This window comes from Dermacentor silvarum, chromosome 4, assembly GCF_013339745.2.
Source record: "Dermacentor silvarum isolate Dsil-2018 chromosome 4, BIME_Dsil_1.4, whole genome shotgun sequence".
In the NCBI taxonomy this organism is placed as follows: Eukaryota; Metazoa; Arthropoda; class Arachnida; order Ixodida; family Ixodidae; genus Dermacentor; species Dermacentor silvarum.
The window spans coordinates 73,459,800-73,483,704 of record NC_051157.2 but is presented as its reverse complement, the minus strand read 5'-3'; the positions used below and the strand labels follow the sequence as shown (position 1 = coordinate 73,483,704).

Here is a 23,905-nt window from a genome sequence, read left to right as displayed (position 1 = left end):
CTCCACGTGTATATTCCGATTGCGAAACTTTCGCACGAATGTCACCGAGCAGAAGGCATAAGCCAATGAATGCATCCAAGCCTGCATGCGTACTCGCAACGCTTAATGGCTCGTCCCGTTTCGCAAGTGTTCGTGTCGAAACACGACTGCGTCTATCGCTCCAAAGAGTGCACGTGGTCGTCATTGCTAGCAGTTCGCTACTGCGATACTACATATCAACTATCCTGAGCAATCTGCATAGCGACGGGAATCCTAATCATTTACCGTATCACCATGTTGCCATTTCGACGGCTGGTTGATCACGCGCGTATTGAGCGAAGCCTTGACGGCTGGTGTGTCGACACGCTAAAGGGGAACTTGTTTCGGCGGATCGCAATTTTGTCACATTGGTCTCGGGCGTATACCACTTTTGACGCCCGCCAAATTGCCCTTCTTTTGCAATCCGCACTACAACTGGCTTGTAAGCGAGAGGTTAGTCAGACATCTTTTTTTTTATGGGAGGGGGGGTATTTTGAAGCTAAACCGCTGTCGCAGTACAACGCGAACAGAAGACAGGCAGACGTTCTTCAAGAACAGCAGGACAACCTGTTCAAACAAAACAAAACAGAGACACGTCTTCTTCGTCCTCGAAAAATCCCACTGACCCACTAGACGGAGTCCGTTAATGCCCCATCGTCGTTTTCGTCTGCCCAGAGCACACGCGTCAATATTGCGATAGCTTTAAGGGCCCCGTGTCGCAGAAAATCCGGTGTCGGCGTCGGCGTTGTTGTCCGTTAGAGAAATTATATTTAGGTATATGAATATATTATGCCTTGCTATATGGCATGTGGTATGTGCGGGTTATATTCATGACGAAAAAAGCACTACTAAAATAGAGACTTAGCAAGAACACAGGATAAGGCGCTACTAGCAACTGGAAAATTTTATTTAGGAAAGGTGTTCTTATATACAGAATGAATGTACGTCATCACGAAGCCACTATTGTTGAAATACAGAATTCAACGTGAGATATCAAGACCAAACACGAATGGCCTTCCATAACAACCAAGGCCCCTGTGTGTTCCAAAAAAGCAAACTCGGAGTTCGAAAGCAGAATATACGCCTAGCTGACACAGCCACCCTTCTTGCCACACTATCCTACCACTAAAGTTGCTCATACCTTGTCTTACATTCTTGACAAAGTTATTCCTCGGAATTTTCAGAATGACAGCCCACAAACAAATGTCATGAACCAAAACACCGACAGCGCTTGCCTTCTATGTTAAATCTTCTCGGGCTGAAATATCAAAAGTGCTAATCAATAACAGAAACCTGAAAAAAAAATTTTTTTTTCCTTTGGCGCGGCTGAGCACTATCTCCGGGATCGGCCCACGCAAGAAGCCGCATTTATACCAGAAGGCTCGCCTTCGTGCATAGCGTTCCCCGCCATCGTTTCCTGGTGAACATTACGGTTGCATAAGCTGCAGTTGCCGAGAAGCGTGAGAAGCAGTCAGGGATTTTTTAATTCTATCGCGTTCCACTCTAAGAGAGCCCCTAAACCACCACAGATATTTTTTTAACATGTCAAGTAAACACGCGCATCGAGCTCAGAATGCCGTCGCGATCAACGATGCCAAACGCTGCAGCGCTACGCGCCGCGGGCGCGCCACAAAAAAAAAAAGAAAAAAAAAACAATGCCGTCCTCCTCTTCTGGCCTTTCCGGTATCCCCAGCGGTCGTCACGATGTCACCAGGGTGCATCTGGTTATGTCAACGGCGGTGACGATGCCCATTGGTCAAACAAGAACCTACAACTTCTGGTTTGTCTGCTAGTAGGTACGCGCGCTACCTGCTCTTCCTCGTCGTGTTGCTCACTCGTGCGCCCTTGCGAATCGGTAATTAGAGCCCGCAACACAAGTGCCAAATCAGTCACGTTCCAACACAGTCGTGCTTAGCGGTCTTATTAGCTGCGCGAACAGAGTGCGACAGTGTTGGCCTTTACGGACGTGCGCGCAACACAGGGTCCATAGCGGCACGCTTCGCATGAGCACGGGCCAGCACCGCAGCAACAGCGGGTAGCCAAAAAGAGCTGAGTCGCGGCTAATAAGCCCCGTCCACGTTACCGGCACGGTAACTCGCCGCGTGCCGTTTGCCATTCGCGGGCCGCCGTTCGACGGCGGTTTTCCTCGCGAACGGCGAGATTTCTTTGCCGTAGAGAAGATGAGACCCATTTAAGCGGCAGCCTCACCGCCAACGCCGCCGATCGCTCGACGGCGCCGATATCGTCGCTAGGCCTTCTCCGGTTCACTTCAAAGCTAAAGCGAATGACGCTTCGGAATGAATCACCGACGCTCACAAGCCGCAATATTTTCTTACCGTTGTTGTCGCTCTTCGCAATAATTGTACACAAAGAAGAAAATACGTTGATATTAGCGGCGCCGTCGGCTGCGATGCGAGCACAGATGAGCCGGTCGTCTGCCGTCGGTAGCCGTGCACTTCAGCTGAGCTACAGTGGCTAGACCTGCCATTCTAGCCACTGTAGCTGAGCTCGACAAGTATCGGAGCTCTCGTTCGTATTTCACCTTTGACAGCGGATGTCGTTTTTCATAAAATGTACAATTTGCGCATCACTTTATCTAGGGGAAATTATTTTGCTTGGAACAGAAGCTGCAGCCGATGTTTGCGTCGCCGGTGGCGGAGGCGCGCAGCTTCGCGGTCGTCGATTGGCCCGTCGGTCGTGCGGTGGGCGGTGCGCTGGTCGAACGGCCGTCTACTTTGGGCACTTCTCGCGCGGCAGACGTTCTACGGCACTGGGGGGCCGTGGGGGCCGGTTTGCCGCTAGCATGGACGTGCCTTAACCGGAAGTGGTTTTGAGAAAGGCGTTGGCGATGACGTATGTCACGCGACATTTGGAGGAGCACTCAGCGAGGAGGAGAGACCAGTCGACGAGGAGAGTAGCGAAGGAAAGAGCGAAACGAGTGAGGGCCTTGTTTCGATCATCAAACGCGGGTAACTCCGCTATTACGGCACCATTTCGAAAAATTCTCGCGGCTACGTGTTCGTTGTAGGCTCGTTCACAACTGCAACACCACAACTAAATTTCGACCTCTGGGTAGTTTAGGGGCCCTTTAAAGGCGAAAAGCGTCCTCCAATTTTTTTCGCGCGGTTGGCTAGTTCTCAGGAGCGGCGACGTATACGTATAGGTGTGGTAGGAACGTGAGCGGAATAGGGAAGTCATATTACTGAAAGGCGTGCGTGCGTGCGTGCGTGCGTGCGTGCGTGCGTGCGTGCGGCCACGGAGGGGTACTATTGGCAACCACGAAGCTCGCATCATAGAGTTAACTCACATCGCGCAGTCCAGATAAACGCCAATGCGGCAAGGAAGCCTTTGTAGAGGGCTCTTAGGGAGAACATAAAAGCTAATGGCGATGAGGCTGACAAGCATTGAAGCCGTCCGGCTAAGCTGTAATTGAAAACGGAAGAATGAAGTAGGGCAGATTATGGTAAATGGTACGCAAGACAGTTAAGGATGACTTAATCGCGAAGCAGCTACCCTCCTATATCACATCCGACCCAGCCTACACACGGGCTTGGTTGCTTAAGTCGGGGCGATTTGCTTCCCCATCTTGTGGATCACGTGGTGATATGGGTGATGCAGAACACTTCGTCTACATTTATCCGCAGTTCGATGCGTAAGGACGCTTCCTCTCAGTCTTCTAAGAGGAGTCTTTCCCACGCTATCTTCCAAGCCGTAGTGTTTTCTGGAAAGCCCGGAGTGATACGGAAAGGGACTATATCAGTCTGAGTACTGTCTTCGTTCGAGACAATGAGTTCATCAATGTTTCGTAAATCGACCGTGTAACCAACGTAAGAGATTCTCAGGCAGTACAGTGGCCGGTCAACCACGCCAGGCTAACTCCACCTGTCGCAATACCACCACTAGTAAATTGTTGCCTTCATTCACTGATGGGAGTGTTAACTGTGCAGTGTGTTAACGTTTTGTCAGAATTATGCTTAGCTGACGTTCGATGCTAATGCCCACCAGTCATTCCATACAAACATCTTAAATGCATTTTATAATGGCTTCACCACAATACAGTTGTGTAATGCGGAAAAGCACACACAATGTATGGCGTTGAAATTAGGTGTGAATTTGCTCAAGTCCTACGTGTAAACAACACGACATTATTTAGTATACCTTGGCGACGCCTTCAGTACGCAAAAAGGGCAGCGGGGACGCCAAATCTGGAACCCAGACTGATCGGTTGGTGGAGGGCACGCTCCAGCCTCGGCGGCTTCAACCCACGGAGCGCGTTGGTTCCAGCTTTGCTGCCCCCGCTGCCCTTTGGATGCCCTGGAGATTCTACACAGCCCGTTTTACCATTAATCTCAGATGCCTTCTTGAGGCCTCCGTTAGCAGAATTGTTTTTTTTTATTTACGCATGCTAAATGATCTCAGCGCACCACATATCTATGTCGCGGTGAAGCTCACTAACGAACGTCCGTCATTATGGAACGCATATAATACCCTCGTCGTCATTCTTTTCCGTAAAGGATTTGAACGGCTTAAGATGGCACAAGCAGGCTCATCGAAGTCAAGCCAGTGGCACAGTAAACGTTAACTGCTTTTCTTACACTGACTTGGTGGTGGTGTGAGACATGCTCCGCCTTTCTGCTTATTGATGCGAAAGTGTCAAATAGTTCATTGAGTGCAAAACGCCGGCGTCTATCGTCTGTATAGCAGTGAAACTGAAGATAAATTACCACCGGCTACGACGCCACGTCACGAGCTGGCCTCGACGGAGCAGAGCGGGTGAAAGGGAACACCTGACGCATCGATAGCGCGCCAGGTGTTGCGTGAGGGGAGAGAGCATCGCCGCGACGGCGCGTGACCCTCGCTCTCGCTCTCGGAAGCCTGTGTTATCCGCGCGTTCCTTGACCGCGCAAGCTCTCGCCTGCGTTCTAACTGCGCCTCGGAAAGGCCCAATCAAAACGCGCCAAGCGCCTCAACGCGCTCGCTTGCGCGCGAAGAGTTCATAGCTCGAAGGGCCGCTCAGCGGCGTTCAATTGGACATTAATGCTTTCGCATGCACAGTTCATAAGAAGTGCTTAAGTATTCTGGGATTTTTTTATTATATGACATCTACTCTAAGGCGACATTCAAAGCCAAATTACAGAGTTTAACTGTTCCGTCGATGTTCGACAGTTCAACTGACTCACTATGACCCAGAACAAAAGCCTTCCATCTTCAAATCTATAAACGCGGCCGAGAAAGCATTTAATAATTTGTGTGTGTCGTTCTAACCTGGAATGAATAAGCATTCACGAATAATTATAGTTTTAATGCGCTGCAACAGCGATGGCATCACCGTCGGCCAGCTCCGTTCGCACGCTCGCAATGATAACCTCGTCGTCCGTCATGCCTTTACATTCAGGCGCTCAGACCGCGCAGTAAGATCGTCGACCCGCGTTCAACAACAATGCAGCTCATTATGCTTCCACGGCAGTGCAGTGCCAACTCCTGCTTCGCGACGCCCGGGCGCTGTCCTCAGCAGCTGCTTTTGTTGCCTTCTTTGTCGCTCCTATAGCGCGGCGCGGATCGACTTTCACGAGACAAAGCGAAGCGCTGAATGAAGCGTTCTTCAGCCCCACGGCGAAGGCAAATTCATAAGTTCATTTGTACGGAGAATGTATTGACTGTAATGGCGTCGATATGGTGCAAGGCACGCGCTGTCTGGGAACTGCTGGAGCGTGCCAGGGAACAAAATAAAGGGCATGGAATTTGCTGAGCTGGCGCCGGCTGAAGGGCAAAGGGCGGAGGGCTTTCTAATTATGCCTTTGCTGATGACCTTTCGACGCGCTGCCTGAATGCCTCCCGCCTGCTTTTTTTTTTTATTCTTTCTCACCCTTGTACCTCGTTTTAATAAGCGGAACTTGGTTTTATAAGACTCCGCGAGCTATTCAGGAAATTTATATAGGTCAGCACATTCCGTTGGCTCTTCGGGAACCCTTTATTCTCGCTGACATTCGAAGCAGTACTTTCTAGCCTGATGCTGCACCCCGTGTTCGTGGATGCGTGCCGATGCTTGTGTAACATATCTGGTGACGTTAGCTGAACGTGGTGCACATACATTGCAAGTCCACTGCATTACGTCATCTCAGGGCTGTTCAGTGTTCGTGGTGTTGAAAAAGGCAGGACAAGCTGTTCAGACGTATTTCGGCGACAGCTTTCTGGGCTATCGAATGCTGAGCATGGTCTAATTGTCTCTACAAGTAGTCTGACATTTGCTTCCAGTACAATGCCGCGGGCAGTAACAGAACGGCTCGTTATTCGTGACAATTCGCGCACCCTGGAGCAACCGCAAGCGCACGGCTATGTTCAGTATTTCTTTTTTTTTTTTTTCGCTTAGGATCCAGCGAAAAGCACAAGCCTCGCTATACGAAAAAAAGAGGGGGGTATTGTTGGTAAGAACACGCACGCAGTTTCATCTGAAAAGTGGAGCTGACGAGCTTAATCTTAGCACTTCGTTTCAACCTTTGTGAAACCTAGCAGCAAAAGTCGTACAATACCAAACCGCAAATGAATGAATAATTGGCTTCCTCCTATTCTTCAAATAACTTCGTCATTACCATTTAGTGACTTTCCGACGGGACGCAGCTAACCATGGCTATTGTAATAAAAATTGTCAAGACTCTTCAGTACACATAGGGCGTGCGAAGCGATTGCGGCGGTTACATGTTTTACACTGGGCAAAAAAAAAAGTATATGTGAAGATACCCAAGAACGTTTACTTTTTAAGCATTTCGTCTTGCCCTCTATATTGCACAGCGCGGTGATGCTGTTTCTTTTCTTCAAGTGGAAGTGAAGTTACCATGCTTTTTTGTCCAGATAAAGTGCGGCTGTAAGGTTACAAAATGTGCGTTATGTCTCGCCAGCAAGGCACGTGGCCCGTATGCCATGAAGTTACCACCATATTTGTATTGTGAAGTGCCAAGTTGGCACTCTTGGTATCATTCTGTTGAATGTTAAAGCAAGATCAGGTAAGAGAACAGTGTCAAAAGTAACTGTCGTGAAACAGCAACGCGGCCTCTGTCAACATTGTGCCTCTACTACTCTCTTACACTTGTATTTGCCGTTGGGGTCATATGTATAGCCTTATGACGTCACAGGTATACATTGAGCACGCGCTGCGCCAATAGTCAGTGCGCAATGTCTTACATGCATCGAAGCTGTTAGCCTCTAGTTGGTCGGGCTTTTTCGTCGGCTCGTACCTCATGCAAAAACAGTACCGCCACCTGGCGACCGCGGCCACTCCGACAGACCTCAAACGACAGCAGGAAGAGGGCTTTGTCTTTGAGTTTCCGCGTAACAGAATTGTGTTTTCTCGTATATTGGAACTACAATCCGAAGCTATTACGTCTGCAGCTTGTGTCTAAGTCGTACTCTACGAATTTTCTGAGGCAATTTACTTTGAAAAATTCACTTAGTTCAATAAGGCGCTTGCGCTTGGCGGAGGGCCTACTAGAATGAGGATGAGTGCTGCACTTCCGCACACGTCCGTGTGCGCGTGACGTACGTGTGCCCACAATGCATCTGTCCTTGATGCGTGGGCGCTCTGCCCGTTGCATCTGTCGCACAGCGTGTGCTGCGACCGTAACCGACATTATGGCAAACAATGTCCAAATAAAAGTATGACACAGCAGTTTGGGGGTTTTGTCAAGCAATATGCCGTCGATGTACATAAAAGTATGACATCATTGGACTGCGGATGGTACGCAGTCGTCTTGCGATGCCTGGTGTTGCTCAATTGCTGTGCCGTGAATGCCGTTCCTCTGTCTGTGATTACAGTTTGTGGTGAAGAACTTTAACGTCTTGCTTGACAGGGGGAAAGGCCCAAGAATGGCCGACTGCTTGTCTAACTTTGGTCGCTGATCGTCTGACGTAATACATCTCGCGCACTTAGGAGTAGCCGAGGTGGCCAGATGTAGGCTCGTCGTGGCTATCGTCCCGCAAGTCTTTGGGAACTACTAGAAGGTAGGCTCGGCTTCGGGCGGAGTTCTTCTTGTAGAGCATGCTTGACAGGAGGACGTCAAGACGCGAGTAGATGGCGGGTATGGATGTGTGACGGCCCTCGAGCAGAGAGGTCTTAGCGTCGTCAGCTGTACATTCGCCCACTTTCCTCTGGCTGTCGACACAGATTCGGGGGAGCACGCGACAACGTGTCGGCGTCTTCGTGCTTGCGGCGCTTGCGCTTGGCGGAGGGCCTACTAGAATGAGGATGAGTGCTGCACTTCCGCACACGTGCGTGTGCACGTGACGTACATGTGCACACAATGCATCTGTCCTTGATGCGTGGGCGCTCTGCCCGTTGCATCTGTCGCACAGCGTGTGCTGCGACCGTAACCGACATTATGGCAAACAATGTCCAAATAAAAGTATGACATCAGCAGTTTGTGGTTTTCTAACGTCGCTTGTGGTGGTGGTGGTGCTTGTCTAACATCGTCTCACGTCAGTTGGGGTAGTGGTGCTTGCCTAACGTCGGCTGTGCATGCTTGTCGAAGTCGGCAGCAGCTTATAGCTGTACATTCACTTTCACATGGGGGAACGGAGGCGGTTCTTTTTTTTTTTTTTACATTGCTCAGTCCTGAATGAATATTTGCACGCTTATTAGTCTGAGAATATTGCATAGTGCAAAAAGCCTCGACCTGCTACTGGCAGCAAAGGCAACAACGGTGCTACAAACCACGACGGCTCATCACCTACAGCCTCCAGCTGCTGGGCAAGTAGCCGCGTGTGCTTTTGTGCGCGGCTGACGGATTCTCACAGCTACGCAACCCGACAATGTTTATGTAATAAAGTTTTGGAGTGCACGCAAAAGTTAAATACGGTCCGTTAGAGCATAATCCTCTAGAGCGTAATTTTTACGTACACGTTGTTGCTTTAGGAAGTCATCAGTCAGATGTGGCCTGGGACACAATCAGTCAAAGTCAGCAGCAGGATTCAGACACATTTAACTAGTGTTAAATAAGAAGTAGGAAGAGAACTAAGCAAAGAAGACACGACGCTTTAGTGTCATGTGTGCGTCTCGTTGTCGTCACTCACGTCTTTTTGGCGCTAAATAAATATTATAGTGTAAAACTGGGCGAGTTGTTTGGTGTTCATAGTGAAAGCAGCGCAAAGAATAACGGCAACACAAGACAGAGAAGTATACACAGGACAGGCGCTGAATTAACAACTGACTGGTTTAAGAAAGAATAAATACAAACCGTCCGTCTGCGCGCGCACTTCACGCTACTGGTATTTGCCACATCTTCCGAGGAGACTGATTTTAGTCGTTAGTCAGTGCCTCTCCTGTGTACTTCTGTCTTGTGTTTCCGTTATTTTCGCGCTGCTCTTATTATGCAGTTAAATATGTCTCAATTCCGTAATTCGCACCAACTAGCCCAATGTTTCCCGATTCAGCAGCAAAAGCGCTCTTACTTGCTCACCTGCGGAACCCAATTTGCATTTAAAACCCCCAGATGTCTATCAGTTGTGTTCTTCTGCATTGATTTTACTTGGAATTGACATCAGCACGCGGCGCTTGATTACATTTAAGCGTCTTAGTCGGGCTAGTTGGTCGCTCGCTTGATGGAGCATGCTATAACGGCGCGTGTGAGGACGGGACGCAGAGAGAATGCACAGAGGACAATCGCCGAAGTCACATGATCACACGTCCGTGCGCAGAGCTGGGAGGCCATCGACCACGAGACGGCTGCCTTCACGCCGGACATGACACCGCTGATCCTGGCGGCGCACCGGGACAACTACGAGATCCTCAAGATCCTGCTGGACCGCGGCTACAGTTTCCCAGCGCCGCACGGTGTGCGTTGCAGCTGCGGCGATTGCGTGCGAGCCCGGTCCGAGGATTCGCTGCGCCACTCCCGGTCGCGCATCGACTCGTACCGCGCTCTCGCCTCGCCCTCGCTCATCGCCCTTTCCAGCAAGGACCCCATCCTGACCGCCTTCGAGCTGAGCGGCGAGCTGCGCCGGCTAGCCTGCCTGGAACACGAGTTCAAGAGCGAGTACCTGGTCAGTGGCATTCTTCGATCGCTCGACGTTGTCACCGACGCACGGCTCACCGATTTGTAATTTGTTCGTTCACGCAATGACCTTAATGCGTCTCTCAGCGATATGTATACTTTGGCAGAACTCCAGAATTTATTTTATTTAACTTAAGCAATATGCACTGTCATTTATGAAATCGGACTAGCTCCACCCACTGATTAAAGAAACGTTAGGCCTTTTCGTTTCCCGAAGGTCTCAGATGTATTCGAGGCCTTCCAGAGAACTATATCAAACTGCACTTACGTGATATACCGCTCTACCCCAGCATTTAAGAATCTACTTTTAAACAGCTTTGTTTCCGAATGCTCTTCGAGCGTGGAAGCATCCAGAACGTAGAACTCGGCTGTAGTCGTCCTCTGGTCGTGGTAAAAGATGCTTCCTCCTGTGTTGAGCATTAACGCATCGAGAAATTAAGTTCTTCAATAAAGTTGAAGAAAAGTCACACTAGTCTACAAAAAAATCATTCAGGCACGCCAAAGTGCTCTTCTACAGACTGCGCTTTGTCCAGCACGCTGCTCCTTTATGACGCTACCATTGCACTAATCTTTCCCTTTTGCTCATTCCTTACCTTGAGTGAACTGCTGAGACAATAGAGAGTTTTAGCATGTCTGGTATTCCGGCACACACAAGCGTTTGCGTAATACCGCGTTACCGGACACTGGTAGTGACATCATGTGACGCTTCCTCTAACTACAATGCCTCGTAGTCACGTTTTTGTGTTCTAAGAGTGTTCTTGTCGAAAAAAAAACATTTTAAAAGACAACATGTGCACAATTAGGTCATTGCCAAAAGTTTACATCATCAGCGAAGTAGAATACACTTGGTTAGAGTAATAATACATCTGTGTTTGTCTGATTGAACTCTGCGCCACCAGGTGGCGTAGAGTTGGATCCCCGGTAACGCCTCCGGTAACCCGGTAATTCGCAAACAGTAAGAAGATTGCGGACAAACTAAAACTCCCAATCGTGTTATACTATACCAGCTCAGACCGAAGACTTAACGAAAGGGCGACTTTCAAACCTGTAGGAACTGCGGCCGCAAGTGCCAGGACTTTGCCACCGCGCTGCTGGACCACACGCGCACCTCGTACGAGCTAGAGGTGCTGCTCAACTACGACCCGACGGGCCCCGCGTTCGAGCACGGCGACCGCATGCACCTCACCCGCCTCAAGATGGCCATCCGATTCAAGCAGAAAAAGGCGAGTCACTGTTAAGACAAACCACTGGAAAGGTTGAATCAAGGGTTGGCGCATTGCAGGTGTCTGTTTTCATGAGTGTTGCAAGCAACCTGCAACAGAACAACTCCTAGTTGGGCTACGAACTAAGGAAAATTACGCCTTCGAGGGTGGATTGGATGTCGAAACACCTTTTTTGCACCCTTACGTATCCTCATTTTTAATGGGTGTACTCGTTGGCAGAAGTCCTTTAGTATGCCCTTTGATTGATTTCAGGGTGCTGAAAAAGTTTTTCTTTTTTTTGCGAAACATACACCTTAAAGAATTTAAGGGTCAACATACCTCAACATTTCAAGCAAGTAACCAGCCGTAAGATCGAGTTTACTTCCCAGCGGTTTGCGCCATGTCAGTTAGAGTACGTCATATGGTCAATAGGCAGTGGATGTCATCCTGTTTCTTCATGTGTATGGAGTCCCCAGGGCATAGTGAAATGATTAGACAAAGCTTTTTCATTTATTTCTTATGCTGCCTTTCGCTTTTTACCTCTGACTGTTTCAGCTCGGTGTTGTGTTAGCACGTGAAATCATAGCAAGTCAGCCAGTCGTTGTTCTTCAGGTGCATGTTCTTTCTTGTGTATCATCAGCACTGGCACAATATTCTGCGCAATATTGCTTGCACAGTTTCAGGCAGTATCGGTTTGAATAAGCAACCGCAGGTGCATGCGGAGCTATGCACTACTATAAGAATGCAGCACAGTACAGACAGACAAATAAAAGAAGACGGAAAGACGTGAGTACAAACACACGAAAACACTCTTTTTTTATTAATGTATTTAAAGAGAGGTTGGTGCCTATATGTGGCGCCGGCTACTCCTCTTCTCTTACATGATAGTGTCCTCGGAATGTTGTCAAAAATCACAAAACTGGACTAATAACCACATATACGAACATTCACGTACTAAGTTTTAAGAGAAGAGTTCACATAACATAAATACTCACAAAACCGTAGTGTTCACACGCAACACATTAGTTCACAAGGCGTAAATGTTCACAAAACCAATATGTTCACAAAGAAAATGTTGGGCACTTGCGAACTAGGTCCCTCTCGAATGCCGCGCTCGAAATACAACAGTCTTGTACGCAGAGACAAATGCTGCAAGAACACGAAGACACAATAAACATGTAATCAAGAGTGCCTGTTAATAATAACAATGCAGCAATAACTGATATCTGACTTAGTATTTTTCTGATATTTTTGATTCCTCCAAAAATTGTACTAAGGCACGCGCAGCGCCAAAAATTTTTCCTATGGATAGTCGTCGTCTGAAAGCTTCTTACGGGGATCATCATGTTTTTTTTTACAATGTAGAAGGTGTTCTATGCCTTCTTCAGCTTCTTCACATGAGCATGTAGCACTATTAGTTTTTCTTATCCTATACAAGAAGCTTTTAGTATAGGCAGTGCCTAGCCGAAGCCTATGTACTGTTGTTTCAACCGATCAATCAATTTTAAACGGAATATTGAATTTTATTCAGGATCAATGTTATATAATTGAGAGTTCTGTGCATCATTTATGAACCAGGTTTCCTTGGACAATTTACCGCATAGTTTGTTCAATAAACAACTCGCATCACTCATTGCTAGAGGAACTAGTGATAATTCATTCTTTTGATGAGCGTAAACACTCATAATGGCGTATTTTTTCTTACTGTGGAGTTGGTAATCCATCTTTGTAACAGCGTCAGAGTGCAAGAAAACACACTGACATACACGCATGCACTAAAACACCCAAACTCCCTAGAAAAATGGGGGTGCTTTCTTGGGTGTGTGAGTGTGGGTTGCTTTGCGTTCTGAAGTTGTTACAAGAAAAGTTGCCACAGAGTGCAACAGGTTATTGCTGCAGAAGTGCATATATACCGTTCCAGCCTCTTTATGGGCAAGGATATAACTTGTAATGCGGCATTGGTTAAAAAATACCGCGCATAAATGTATTTCATTTCGGCATAAGCGTAGAGATCATATATGTTTCGCTGTAGCATAAATGTCATTTATGTATAATCTGGCACTGGAGAGAGAGATAAATTGGATGGGAAAGGCAGGCTGCACTGGAAAGCGAATCTGTGTTACGTGCTTATTTTTCTTTCACTTCAAAAGGCACGCTATTGTGTTGTCAAACGTAGATTTAGTAGTCAGAAATGTCAAGTTGACATCGCATTCCCAAAAACTGTGAAAGAAAACGTAAGCGCGTCGGCTTCTTGTCTCTTTTTATTCTTTTCTTGGAAAGCAGAGCATAAGGAAATTAAATTTCGCTTGGGATCATAGATGTAGCGGCACGCATAATCCATATCGCTTGTTTCGGTCTCTTCTAAATATTCTAGCTCATTCAGGCATTCAAGTTCGAAAAAAGAACGTCGACTGGAGTTGCCGTAGAAGACAAATCGGGAAGTTTGATTTGAGTACTCACAAACATTATCTCTGTCATTTGTGTTACATGTCGTCTCTGTTCCTTTTTTATATTATTGTGTAGTCTCAGTGTAATATCATGCCAAATCACTCAAACCGCCATTTCATTGGAGAATCTAAATCTTGACCGCTAAATTCTGGGCTTCTAGTACTTCTGACTTCAGGCAGTAATACCTGAGTAACTTTTTCGCCTTCTTGCTGTTTTTAGATTATGCTGTTGTGCACACGGCTGGCTCTCCTGTGCTTTCATGTGGGAAGTAAAATATTTTCTTGGTCGCACTTCTTTCTTTCCTTCTTTTCTTCCTTTCTCTTTCTAATTCCTCCGTAAAATAAATACTAACGAAAGGACTCTACTTCCAGTTCATCAGCTCTCTACTTTTGGCTAAACCCACTTAAAAGTATGCACCTCAGCTGTTGCTCTAAACTGTGAACTGCGGAGACCTTATCTCGCTTTGATCGAATTTCCTTTCGACGACGCAGTTCTGCGCGCACCCCAACGTGCAGCAGCTGCTGGCGTCCATCTGGTACGAGGGCCTGCCCGGGTTCCGGCGCAAGAACATCATCCTGCAGTCGCTGCAGATCCTCAAGATCGGCCTGCTCTTCCCCGTCTACTCGGTCGCCTACATCGTGGCGCCCCACTCCAACTTCGGCCGCACACTCCGAAAGCCCTTCATCAAGTTTATCTGCCATTCGGCTTCATACGTCACCTTCCTGTGTACGTAGTCTTCGTCGCTTTCTCTCCATTCTTTCTTGTTTATTATTTTTTTTTTTCCGTGAGGTAGGAAGATTGAGTGCTGCAGGCGCAAACAGAAGTTCGCGGGGCGAGTCTCAGACTTAGAGCTACATAAACCGGACTGGGTAAAATTTGCAGCGAGGAGCGGCGTTTTCCACTACGTTGTAAAACGTGCCTGCGCATGCATGAGAAGATGACGGAAGGGATGTGGACACGTGGCCAGCCAACTCTTATGCCTTTATTTTTTTCTTCATCAGAATCTTGGCTTTATAGGCGCCATCATAATTTTGTTTCTTTCTTTTTTAAGCTTCCGTGTTATACATGTACCCGTGATGGTGGTTCAGTAGCTATGGCGTCGCGCTACGGTGTACGAGGTCGCGGGTTCAATACCGGCAGCGGTGGCCACCGTTTGGGGGGAGGGAGTGGAGTGCAACACCACTCGTGTAGCATGCATTGGGTGCACATTAAAAAAAACCAGGTGGTCGAGATTAGTCTAGAGCCTTCCACCAACGGCGTCCCTCATAGATGATTGAGTAGTTTAAAGACGTTAATGCACAATTTATTTTGAGTTCCATGGTGATCCTTATGTTATCAAGCGATGTTAGCCTTGCACGAACTCTGCCGGCATTCGCCCCACCCACTGATCGATCTCGCTCAGCCAACGGTCAGTACTGCCACGCTCCCACTGACGTCGGTATAGTAAAGGCCTCCATGGTTGCCGGTGCCGCTGTTTGAATTTAAAGAGAAGTTTTCTCTACGAGCCCTTCCAGGCTTTCCTGGCCGTGATTGCAGGGTGCTGCCGATGTCTTGCCTAATAATTCACACTTTTAAAAAATGAATTAAATGCCCGATGGTGGGATTGAACATTCCTGCCTTCTTTATATCCCTCTCTCTCACTCTCTTGAGTGTGTGTTAAAAATTATGGGGTTTTACGTGCCAAAATCACCATCTGATTGTGAGGCACGCCGTAGTGGGGGACTCCATATTACTCTCGACCACCTGGGTCTTTTTAACGTGCACCTAAATCAAAGTAGACGTGCGTTTTCTGCATTTCGCCCCCATTGAAATGCGGCCGCCGTGGCAGGGATTCGATCCCGCGACCTCATGCTTGGCGACGCGTGTGTGGCATTGCGTAGCACGGGTGCACGAGAGTACACGCGCGCACGCCAGTTTCCTTTACACCAAAGACAACGGAATGAAACGGGTAAATTTATAGCATTTCATTACCCGCTTCACGAAAGCTTAGCTTCACATAAATTCCAAGATGCGCGTTGGAGCTGCATGTTTTTTTTTTTCTTTTTTAGATTGTATTCGGCAGCACGAAGCCTGCTTAAAATGAAGCACCCGTTGAAACATTTCATGAAAATGAGACATTCAAAGGAACCCGCTCCACAGTTTCTTATAATCACGCTAAAACGGGCCCTTTGCCAAAAAGCGTTTTTGATAGGAAGGGCGCTTTGCACTCGATGTGTTCCTGGGTTTAAGCGTAATCGTATTCACGCGCCGTGGCATTTGCATAAGAAATGAATGGCTCGTATTACCAGCCGTTAAGAAAATATGATTAGCATTTTAATTGCTTGGTTGTAGCGTATTGTTGTCGGTAGTGGTGTCAAATAATTTTACACAACGGAGGCCCATGCACACTCCCTAAAGCACGTTCCATCAAATTTCAAGCTAGTCTTATAAGACATTCTGTGTCTCTTAAATAAAATAAATACCACATGTGTTGATGGAATGTAACGAGAATGTCACACTTATTCTTAGGCCTTTTAGGCTCAGCCGGTCGGGTGGTTGTCATTGTTCTCAAAATGATTGTCTCAGACATTCTAGTAGACACGGATGACAAGGCACTGAAATGCTCTGACCTACTGAGGAACAAAACAAAATACGCCTTCTTCCATCAGAGGTTGAAAAAGAAAAATATATGCATCAATTCTGCCGCAAAAAAGCATCGCTCAACCAACTCGATCATCAGGCGCCCTGTAATGCACATTTTAGTTATTCTTTTGTGGTCCCGCTCGCTAAATAACTTTGCTTTATTAACTCTTAAATTAACTCTTAAAGTGGTGCTTTCATTGCCTCTTCCACCCACTTTGTGGTCACTGGCTGCTGCTGTTTTGCTGCGCATATAATTTGGGGCCACTGTGTACGGGCCCGAATATGCAACTTCGGCCACTTTAGGTATGTGCAACCTGGCATGGGGCACTGGATTTGTGAACAATTCTTGGCCAATCCCCCAGAATTGGTACGTACCACTGGGTATGTGCCCGAGCAGACAAGCAGAACAAGAGGCAAGGAGATAACAAGTCGGCAACAGAAAAATGGAGGAAGTCGGCTATAGATAAATGAAACCAGGTACGAAAGCCGCCGAGTGTGGGGAAAAAAGTAATGAAAACAAAATAACACCACCGCGTGAATTGAGCAAGGAGCGGTGAGCCATTTTATAAGTGAAGAAGGAGAAGTGACAGTATTTCAATAAATATGGTAGAAAGTTTCGCTTCTCGCCGATTCTCACATATGCTTAAGAACTGCCGGGGTTCTTTTTTCTTTTTTTAAGCGGAGCTTTATAGCTCACAACAGTCAGTGGTGGTGGTGGTGTTATAGTAGTGGTTTCACGCTGAAAAGTGGGCCGATCCTGGTGATAGTGCAGTAAGGGACCAAGCTCAATGGCACATACCCCTGTCATGTGGGTCGATCCCGGCGATAGTGCAGAAAGAGTCCAAGCTCAATGGCACATACCCCTGTAGGCTCGGGGACCTGTAACTACCCTTGTCACACGTGGGACCCAAAGAAACAATATCGCCAGCCCTTCCCCTGTCGACAAAATGGGGGTAAGCGAAGCTTGTCGTCCGATTCTAGCGTGAGGGCTTTTGAAGCCCAGGTGAGCCGCCAACCCTGAGTTTAAGGCAAACGAAGCGGAAAGCTTGCGACAGTGTTGTCTTGCCACAAGCTTCGCTTGCCCCAATTTTCTTGACAGGAGAAGGGCTCTGAATTTCTTTTTTTTTTCTTAAATGACCAATGCCGCCAAGTTTATATCATGCCTTATGTCACAATAATGTTGTTCTGTTCATGCGAAGTTCTGAAAGGCGCAGTTGAATGCGCCGTCGAAGCTGGGTTACGTGACCGAATCTGAGCGCAAAGAATGACATGGCAATGTCTCTGCTCTCTTTCTTTTTCAGTTCTGCTGATGCTGGCATCGCAACGCATTGAGACCGTCGTGGTTGAGTGGTTTGGAACAGACGAGATGAAACAGAAAGTGCGTAGTGACATCACGACCAAAAGAGGAGCGAGTCCTAGCATAGTAGAGTGGATTATCCTGGCCTGGGTAATCGGTGAGCCGCAACTTTTATTGACACGCTTGCATCTTTTTTCTTCATTTTTTTTTATGAAGTACCAAATCTCTCCCAGAAGCAACGAAGCCATGAAGGTAGCTCTTGCGCTGCAGCGATATTCCCACAAATCTAGGGTTTTCCAACACAAATGAGGAGATACTTGCTGACGGAACCACAGTGGCCCTACTCTTCTCGTATTCCCTAACCAATATCTGTTTTTCTGGTTAAGCCACGAGCCATTCTTTCCTACTGAATCATTTAATGCATCCATACATGAACACTTCATATATCCAGTCGTCCGCAAGCCGCAGTATTTTGGAAACCTGCTGATGTTTGTGTCACACCGGTGGCTCAAACCTGGGGGCTCGGTAGTATCTAAGATTAAATTAAAATGAGTTCAATGACCCTCGCTGCAACGTCTGTGTGTAGATTCTGGCTCCGTTTTTTTTTTTTTCTAGCTCTAAGAATAAGAAGATAAACTTGAAGGTACTCAATTGAACTTTAATACAACCTCTTAAAATAATATTCCGCCAAAGGATTGACAAATTGAAAAGAAGGAATTACTAATTTGTTCACAATTTGAGACTCGTAAAATTATTCCGATGGTGCCCTACTTTCATTATAGAATTACAGCAAGATTCAATTGAAGGCGTTTCACGAACAAGCATATGCATTTCTCTAATCAATTATTTTGCTAATGTTCATTGTCAGAGTCTTGTATTCTATTGAGATTGTTACTGCTGGATAGCTAAAAAAACGCATTTTGATATTTTTTACTGCATGTAAATTATTTTCCGGCCTTTGTTAGTTTTGGTTTCTATGCAATCTCATCTGTGTCTGCTTCTCTATCTATCTCTTCTTCTTTTCAGGTTTGATATGGAGTGAAATGAAGCAACTATGGGACCTAGGTCTTATAGAATACGTCGGTGACATGTGGAACATAATAGATTTTATAACAAATTCATTGTACGTCGCCACAGTGGCACTAAGAGTGATAGCCTATTTACAGGTAAGGTACCACCGTCCTTGACTCGTCCCCACCTAAACTTGCCTTGTACTCTGTCTGTATAAAATCGATGCTTTGTCGCATTAACCTGCTGCTCATATCCTGCCGTTTTTCTTTCTTTCGCCGCCTTCGTCTAGGTCCAAAAAGAGATTGCTATGAACACTGGGACCGCGTACCTTCCCCGAGAAAAATGGGATGCCTGGGACCCCATCCTGATCGCCGAAGGCCTTTTCGCCACAGCCAATATCTTCAGGCATGACTGCTATTCCTGCACATACACGTAGATCGCGAGAAACATATTGCTTCAGCGATAGCGGACCCCGAGGCGCGCCGAGAAGAAGCGGCGCTCGGTTCGCTAAACCGAGCGCTTATTGTATCTCATATCTAAGTGCATGCTTTCTTTTTATTTAGTCTCCGGGAGAATTGATGTTCAATAGCATTACCTGACGTAACGCCCGAGCTGCCGAGGAAAGCTGTATGAAATAAAGCTAATGTCAGAAGAACGGTCTGCATGACTTATAATACTTTTTTTTTCCTTAACTGAGGCTTATAGTTAGCCAAACTCTTCTTGTGAATACCTAGCAATCAACCGTAATGGCGCAGACATGCTGTTCCGTGTCCCTTTATCTGGCAACGCCCGAGGTCATTGCACAACTTTGTGGCGTACGTAGACTTGCATATTTTGTGTATTGCAGATCTTGGGCTCAGTTACGGGCTGTTATTTGCTGGCGCGATGGAAGTAATTTGCCTTTTAATTCTTTCTGATTTTTTTAGCTTCTGTCTTAAGCAACATTTAGAAAAGTGTTGTGAGCACATTCGGCTCAATATGCGAAAAGAAGAGAGAAACTAAAAAAAAGAACTAAAATCTAGCTTTTGTTGTTTTTTGTACCAGCCATTCCAAACGACTCTCACCTCGTCGTGCCTCTGTTTCCTCGCCTATACCTGCTTAGCAACGGCACCTTTCGCTAAGCGTCCCTCCTGCTCTCTTCGCAGCTCCTTGAAACTGGTGTACATCTTCTCGGTGAACCCTCACCTGGGACCCCTGCAGATCTCCCTGGGCCGCATGGTCATCGACATCGTCAAGTTCTTTTTCGTGTACACCCTGGTGCTGTTCGCGTTCGCGTGCGGCATGAACCAGCTCCTCTGGTACTACGCGGACAGCGAGCGCCAGCTGTGCCACAAACTCAACCGCGACGGCGCGCCCGGCGCGCCCGCCGTCAAGAGCGACCACAGCGTCTGTTTCACCTGGAGGCGATTCGCAAAGTCAGTCCCCGCTTTTTTTTTTTAGACGAATAAGATTGCGTCACTGATCGAGCCTTCTTTGCTTTCTCGTAAGAGCAACGGGAGCAGAGGACCAAAGCTGTGTGCGCCTGACAAGTGCACCTCAACACACTTTTAACAAAAAGCACGAAGCGCATTTATCGGAACAATGCTGTTCTACTCATAAAGACTAAAAAAAATCAATGCAAACGAACTGTACACGTAATTAAATATCACGATTTACATACAATTCACATACAGGGACATCGGAAAGTGAGCGTAATTTCAGCAATGCATCGCTAACTACAAAGATACACGCTAACTACAAAGGCGTTGCGCTGCAGAGCACGAGGTGTCGAGTTCGAATCCTGGCCTCGGAAGCTGCCGAAAAATGCAAAGCTGTACGTGTGCCCTGCTTTTGGTGCAGGTTAAAGAACCGTAGGTTGTCAGAATTCTTCCTGAGCTCTCCGCTACGCAGTCCCTCATAACCCGCTGTGCACTTTCTAGGCGTTAAATCCCACGACGTAAATTCATTAACTTATTTGAAGTGTACGAAAGTAGGAATATAATATTCGTATCGTAACGCAACATGGTTGAGCAATGCAGAACCATTTATATTAGTAATACATACAGTTCTGTCATTACGGCGCACAAAGTGTGAGTGTATCCTACCGCCCCATTCAGCTATACTGTTAATAAACAACAAGAAAACAAAAGAGTAGCGTTGCTGCTTCACCAATAACAGACTATTAATTCGTTTTGTTCTTTTTTTTGTAAATGGAGAACAAGTAAGCTTTTCCTGCCCTTCGACATCATTTATAGTCTGGATGCCTTTGCGCAAGAACTAAAACATGCTCTTGTCTGTCTCAAACAATAAAAGGGGAAGCCAACAGAAAGAAGTTTTTCACGGCAGTTATATTAACTTATGTTGTAGTGCAGACGAAAACGATGCGAATGAGGTCACTTTAATTACTGTCAGTTTTGTCATTATGTTACGCCATATAAGGAAATTATGGTTTAGTTTATTATTGGGTAGTTATCATGTACAAGAAAATGACGTTTGTACTGTCATTCCTGCATTAAGCATTTATTTAAAACCGATGCAACATTACCTTATATGTCGGACCACCCACACCAAGTTGTGCAATTTTACGTCAAGTTGGTATTTCTTAAGTAGGGAAATAGCACTTATTCGAGTTGTGGAGCAAAACAAGATGCGACGCACTAGATATTTTAAGACCCGTTAAAACAGCATCAGGGCTATAACAATGGGGCCTTGAAGGATAGTTTCTTTCTTAATGGCGGATTTTGCTTGTATGCTCTTGGAGGCATTGAAAAATGCAATAACGCGTCTAGGTGAGCTAGTTAGTACATGTTTTAAAAGGAAACAGCGCTAGAAACTGGACAAGAACAAGAATATAGAAGACAGCCCGCTGATTCAATAATGGTTATACAATTATACAATTTCGCTAAAATGATGGCAATGGTGCCGGAAAGGTATCGCAAATACTACAACGGTGTGCTCGCACTACAATTCTTTTCTCACCGTCGGTTTCAATGGTATGCAGCCTCTTCGAGTCATCGCAGACTCTGTTCTGGGCGAGCTTCGGTCTGATCGACCTGGACAACTTCGAACTGTCGGGGATCCAGAGCTACACTCGCTTCTGGGGACTGTTGATGTTTGGCTCCTACTGCGTCATCAACGTGGTCGTGCTCCTCAATCTCCTCATCGCCATGATGAACCACTCCTACCAGATGATATCGGTACAGGCTGCCTATACCTTACGTGCTTCACGCAAAACTTGCGCACGGAGCGACGGCTCACTGCGGTATCCTTCGCCTTTCAGGAGCACGCCGACGTGGAGTGGAAATTCGCCCGGTGCAAGCTCTGGATGAGCAATTTCGAGGACGGCGGTACGGTCCCTCCGCCCTTCAACGTAATCCCTACTCCAAAGACCGTCAGTTACTTCCTCCGATGGTGCTACCGCAAGTTTTGCGGCAACTCCCGGTCGGCAAAGAAGGAACACCTCAAGACTATTAGGGTACGCCTGGCAAACTCTGTGCCACGATTACGTAATATACATGCTTGATTACGTGTGCTCGAGTGAGTGTTTCCGTTGCTACTTCTGGAAAGTGCGTAGTTCTGTTGACGCTCTCGCGTTATGTCCGTTTGCCAACAGAGAAAAGCCAGGCAAGCCAGCGAGCGAGACATGAAGTACCAGGTGAGGGTTTACTTTTGGGTGATAGTCAAATAAAAAGCTTAGTAATTCGGCCTACGCAACGCCGCGTTCTTAACCATTCCTGTTTCAAACTGCGCACCTGCAGACCATCATGCGCCATCTGGTACGGCGCTACATCACCAGCGAGCAGCGCAAGGCGGACAACCAGGGGGTGACGGAAGATGACGTCAACGAAATCAAGCAAGAGATCTCGTCTTTTCGGTACGAGCTACTCGAGGTGCTCAAGGTTGGCGGCTTCAACACCTCTGGGGCCAGCGGACAGAGCCAAGGTAAGAATCCCTCAACCGCTTTTGTGGCTGTGTAGGATGTAAGGGGTCGAAAGAGAGAAAGAATGGAAAGAGAACACTAGCGCGCGCGTTTATCTGGAGCTGCACACCACGCCCATAAACGGTCACTGGGGTCAGCGAAATACAGAACTGCGGCAATCTTTAGGGTTGCTCGGTTTATCTGTTGGCGCCAAGAGGTTGCCTCAGCTACTGTACTCCCGCTGCAAATGTTCGACCATTGAACCGAATAGCAGAAAGGGCAAGCTAATGAAGAGAAACCAGCGAGCAAGATGAGCAAACACGAGTATCTCTCAGTGGGCACACGTTACAAAGGAGGCAAGCAGCATTTCCTCACAGTGTCAGAAAGGCGGTGCACAAAATGACGTTAGTACAAACGAAGTTACGGAGAGAAGCCATCGAATGCGGAAATGAAAGCGTTTGACCTCACCTTTAGCAACATTCTTACCTCGCCGTTCTGGTGCACACATCGTTCTGGCGTATTGCAACATCAAGTGCGGCTCATCGTTGCGACGCGCTCCGGTCGGTCGCCAGCGTCGACCACTGGTCAGCGTTTGAATGAACTTGCTTCGAACGGTGTCGCGGGGGTGTCAGTGTTACATCGAGGCCGCGCGAACGCAGGTGCTTCGCTGCTCACTCGCGAAAGCGACCACAGCTTTGACTTAGTATAAAGAGCTTGGTTCGTGACGTGCGCTCTGTGTGTGCCCGCGTACACACGCGAAAATATAAATCCGCTGTTTGTAGCACAGCAGAGAGAGAGAAAGAAAGGGAAAGAAAGAAAAGGAGGTTAGCCCGTGTAAGTACCGGCTGACTACCCTGTGCTGGGAAAAGGGCTAAAGGGAATAAACGGTGATACAAGAAAGAAATAAAAACTTGAAGGAAGAAAAATTCGTACAATAACGAATATTCTTGTAGGCCCTCCGCCTGGCGCAAGTGCGTTATTGAAATAATTGAATTTCTCAAAGTGAAATGTTTCAGAAAATTCGTAAATTACGACTTACAAACAACGTACGGAGATGATAGCATCGGATTCTAGTTCGAATATACGAGCAAACATAATTCTATTACGCGGAAACTCAAACACAAGCTTTCCAGCTGCCGGGGTGGTACTGTTGTTGTACAGTGTTTGTCATAATGTCGATTACCGTCGCAGCATACGCTGTGCAACAGATGCAATAGGCAGAGCCCCCACGCATCAAGGACAGATGCATTGTGTGCACACGTTCTTCAAGCGCGCGCGCACGTGTGCGAAAGCGCAGCTTACATCCTCATTCTTTTAGGCCCTCCGCCTGGCGCAAGTGCGTTATTGAAATAATTGAATTTTTAAA

The 23,905-nt window shown here is 47.1% G+C and overlaps 1 protein-coding gene across 1 annotated transcript in view; it reads left to right on the top strand.

Moving 5' to 3' along the window:
• The window catches only part of LOC119450236 (transient receptor potential-gamma protein-like), a 60,490-nt gene that overhangs the window by 21,762 nt on the left and 14,823 nt on the right, over positions 1–23,905 (top strand). The window contains 12 exon segments of the mRNA XM_037713619.2: positions 9,706–10,050; positions 11,113–11,121; positions 11,123–11,284; positions 14,203–14,437; positions 17,635–17,787; positions 18,657–18,796; positions 18,931–19,046; positions 19,787–20,056; positions 21,622–21,817; positions 21,901–22,095; positions 22,234–22,275; positions 22,379–22,562. Of these exon segments, the coding sequence (XP_037569547.1) occupies positions 9,706–10,050; positions 11,113–11,121; positions 11,123–11,284; positions 14,203–14,437; positions 17,635–17,787; positions 18,657–18,796; positions 18,931–19,046; positions 19,787–20,056; positions 21,622–21,817; positions 21,901–22,095; positions 22,234–22,275; positions 22,379–22,562 (2,047 nt within the window).